Source organism: Notothenia coriiceps, unplaced genomic scaffold, assembly GCF_000735185.1.
Source record: "Notothenia coriiceps isolate Sejong01 unplaced genomic scaffold, NC01 NC01_scaffold00033780, whole genome shotgun sequence".
Lineage (NCBI taxonomy): Eukaryota > Metazoa > Chordata > Actinopteri > Perciformes > Nototheniidae > Notothenia > Notothenia coriiceps.
In genome coordinates, this window is record NW_011366481.1 from 115483 (window position 1) to 119315 (window position 3833).

The 3833-nt window shown below is 41.6% G+C and overlaps 1 protein-coding gene across 1 annotated transcript; it reads left to right on the forward strand.

Moving 5' to 3' along the window:
* The first annotated feature begins 524 nt into the window (after positions 1-524).
* Positions 525-3572, forward strand: LOC104961799 (kelch-like protein 38). The gene is made up of 4 exons (XM_010790137.1): positions 525-1738; positions 1941-2082; positions 2320-2425; positions 2608-3572. The coding sequence occupies exons 1-4, from the start codon at positions 525-527 to the stop codon at positions 2895-2897; spliced, it is 1752 nt and encodes a 583-aa protein (XP_010788439.1). The 3' UTR covers positions 2898-3572.
* The last annotated feature ends 261 nt before the right edge of the window (positions 3573-3833 follow it).

Sequence of the window (3833 nt, forward strand, 5' to 3'; positions counted from 1 at the left end):
GGGGCTACGGCCATAATCTACTTTGACAATTAGTCTCTAATAGAATCAGACCGGCGACCTGTAGGCCCTATTTACAAAAAGTTTCCATGAATATTTGTAGGCTAAATGTTGGGTTACGACGCAGGACTGTATTCAATCCAATTCCACTAGCCTTGCTCTGTGGTGATGTGTTTGTTAAACTACCTATCTTTTAGGGGGGATTAAAATCATTGAAGGCAATAATCAATTCTAAAATGTATTTCAAAGTTGTGACCTTTTTCTGGAAATATTTGTATTGCTGCATTAAAATGTAATCCTAAATAAAAATCGAATCCAGTGATTATCATTGTACCCAACATTAAAGTCACGCAACAATTTATTTATCTGATGGTTGATATTCATCCTTTCAACAGCAAGCCCTCAAATTACTTCTTAGCGAGTTAACATTTAACAAACATTCTAGAATTACAAATTGTGTTAACGAATGTGAAAAAAGCCTGAAAATCAACTGATTTGATAATAACAACATTTTTTTTCTCCATAGCATGGACCGACCAGCAGTCAAGGTCTTCCACTACAAAGACAAGGAGCAGTCGTCCAACCTGCTCCTGCAGCTCAACAGACTGAGGCAGGACAACATCCTGATCGATGTGTCTCTGAGTTCAGATCATGTAGAGATCCCATGTCATCGTAACGTCCTGGCCTCCAGCAGCCCCTACTTCACGGCCATGTTCTGCCACAACTTCAAAGAGAGACAGCAGACCAAGATTGAATTGAAGGGCGTCACATCAACCATCCTGAGCAGTATCGTTGACTATGTTTACACAGGACTCATTAGTATCAGCATCGATATTGTGCTGCCCCTGATGCAAGCGGCATCCATGTTGCAATATGGCCGCCTTTTTGAGGCTTGCTCGAGCTTCCTTCAGGAGCAACTGAGCCCTGACAACTGTTTGAGCATGATAAGACTCTCTGAGATCTTGAATTGTAACAGTTTGAGAGACAAAGCAAAGGAGATGGCCATGAAAAGCTTCTCAGATGTGTCAGTATCTGAGGATCTTTGTGAGCTCTCCTTACCAGAGCTCATGGGATACCTTGAGGATGACGGCCTTTGTGCAGAGGAAGAGCAGGTCTTTGAGACACTTGTTTCTTGGATCCATCATGATCCTTTATCCAGGCGTGGTGCCATCAGTGACCTTTTCAAGAAGGTTCGCCTTCGCCACATCCATCCGACATACCTCTTCCAATTCATAGCCAACGACCCCCTGATCCAGTCCTCTAGCCTCTGCACCGAGCTCATAGAATCTGTGAGACGCCTGATGTTTTCTGTCAGTTCAAAATGCATTGGGGACACAGATTTCAAACCTCTCTGGGTGGCACAGAGGCGCTATTCCTACCATGACATCATGGTGGTGGTAGGAGGGAGGAAGAATAGTGAGCAAACCTCGAGGGAGGCACTCGTCTTTGATGAGAAGAGCAAGAAATGGGAGTTCCTCACCAAGCTGCCCATTCGTCTGTACAAAGCATCCTATGTGGCCCTCCACAGTGTCTTGTACGTTATCGGAGGTCTAACCACGGAAACAAAGTACAGTCAAGCCAGTACATCCGTCTACAGCCTTTCCCTCAAGACCAACCAGTGGCGGACGGTAGAGCCCATGCTGGAGCCACGATTTGCCCACCAGAGTGTCTCCTACCTCCACTTCATCTTTGTCCTGGGCGGCCTTGGGACTGACAGTCGACTGACAGGCAGTGTGGAGAGGTGAGGTGGACCATAATTTAGAGTTATTCCGATACTTGACTTTAGTAATTCTTCCAATACAGCCTAGAATGCTGGATCAGGTATTAGCAAGTCTGTGCACTGATCCAATATCAATGGTCATTGCAAGTTCAGGTTTTGTGACATCTTAACTATAATTATGCTCTAACAAAAACTAAACTAAATGTCTCAATAATCATTTCAGGTACAACAGTATGTTCAACCAATGGGAGGCGATGGCACCCATGCCTGAGGCTGTGTTGTACCCTGCAGTGGCTGCGACTAACCAGAGGATCTATGTGTTTGGAGGACAGGATGCCATGCAGAACCCCGTCAGAATCATACAGGTGGGAAACAATGCGCTTCATTCACTGTGTCACAGTTTCCATTACAAAATAATCTACCAATTTGGGATAAATAAAGTATATTTCTATCTTTCTATCTATGTGTCTATCTATCATCTGTCTATCTATCTATCTACATACTATCTATCTATATATTAGTTTGAAGCTACCATTTTCTCAATTCGCAATCAATCATTAAAAATATTTCCTTTCCCGCCTGCTTCTCCTCCCCTCCTGTAGGTGTATCACATTGCCAGGAACATGTGGTCTAAGATGGAGAACAGAACAGTGAAGAATGTATCTGCTCCTGCTGCCATTGTGGATGATAAAATATACATCATTGGAGGTAGATCATAGCATTGATAAGGAATTCAGCTTAGAAAATGAATCTAGGAAAAGACAATATTCATCTGCTGCAATTCCTTAGTATTGATTTTCTTCCAGATGAATCTGATTGTAGAAATTCCTCATGGTTTTGCCTGAGCCACCCGTGCCGCCTCTCTTAAATAAATCTCTCTCTTGCCACAGGATACACTAGGAGAATGATCGCCTACGACACCAAGGCCAACAAGTTCATTAAGTGTGCCAACCTGAAGGAGAGGAGGATGCACCACTCTGCCACTGTTCTCAACAACAAAATCTATGTTGCGGGTGGACGCCACATCAACGCCCACGATGTCATCGAGGACTTGGACAATTTTGATTGCTATGACCCAAAGACAGACACTTGGACATCTAACGGGACGCTACCGTATAAACTGTTTGACCATGGCTCACTGACTCTGACGCATGTCTCACAGACATGGGCAAAATCATAGCCGAGGTCATTATCTAATGCTATTCATTTGAAAACAGTACATTTTAACTGTCAATCATGCAGAGAAAATACTCTTTTTTTGTAGCAGATCTGAACTATTCCTACTTTTGTGTGTGATGGACTTCTTTAAAAGTCAATGAGCCATTAAAACAAGCATACCTCAAGTAATGAAAATATTTATCACATATATATTATTTTTTATTAATAATATATATTTTTTATATCTAAAAATGTAATGTTCTATGACCAAGCATATGAAAACAAGCTATCCTGCGCTAGAATCTTGTGTCAACTCGTCTGGCTTCAGAAAGGTGGAAATTGCTATTTTCAGCCTGCTCTAAGTCATGAGATTGAATTTGTCATGTTTAAATCCAGTGGCTGTGTACTGTCAAATCTGTGCTCAACTGTTAGGTATTAACCTGCTGCTGGGTCAGGTGGATTTTTTATAACTATTTGTTGCTTCAATGAGAAATAATGGTTAAAATGTAGTGATATCAATGTTTGTAAAATGTTGCTGCAGACTGCAATTAGAGAAATGACAATATTCTGTAGTGTTTTTTTTACTGCTGTGGACCCCTTATTGATATAATCCTTCTATATTTACTTGAATATGCTAGATTAATCTGTGGCTAAAAGTAGTAGCATTTAATGTTGGGGTGGTTTCTATACATTTTCACAATAAAATATCTATCCATACACTTGGCCTCTCTCCATCTCTCAGTGCAGTTTGTCTTCACACTGCTTAGTCAGTTGACAGCAAATGCAATCTGAGCAGCACATGTGCCCTGTGTGTGTCATCAGTTTGACCCCACTCATACTCCTGTACAGGACCTTCACATGCCCAGGCAAGTTCCTGCAATCCACACAGAAGATCATAAATGAAATGTAACATTTTACAAAGAACAGCTTTAAATATTAGAAGAAGAAACATGTTGAA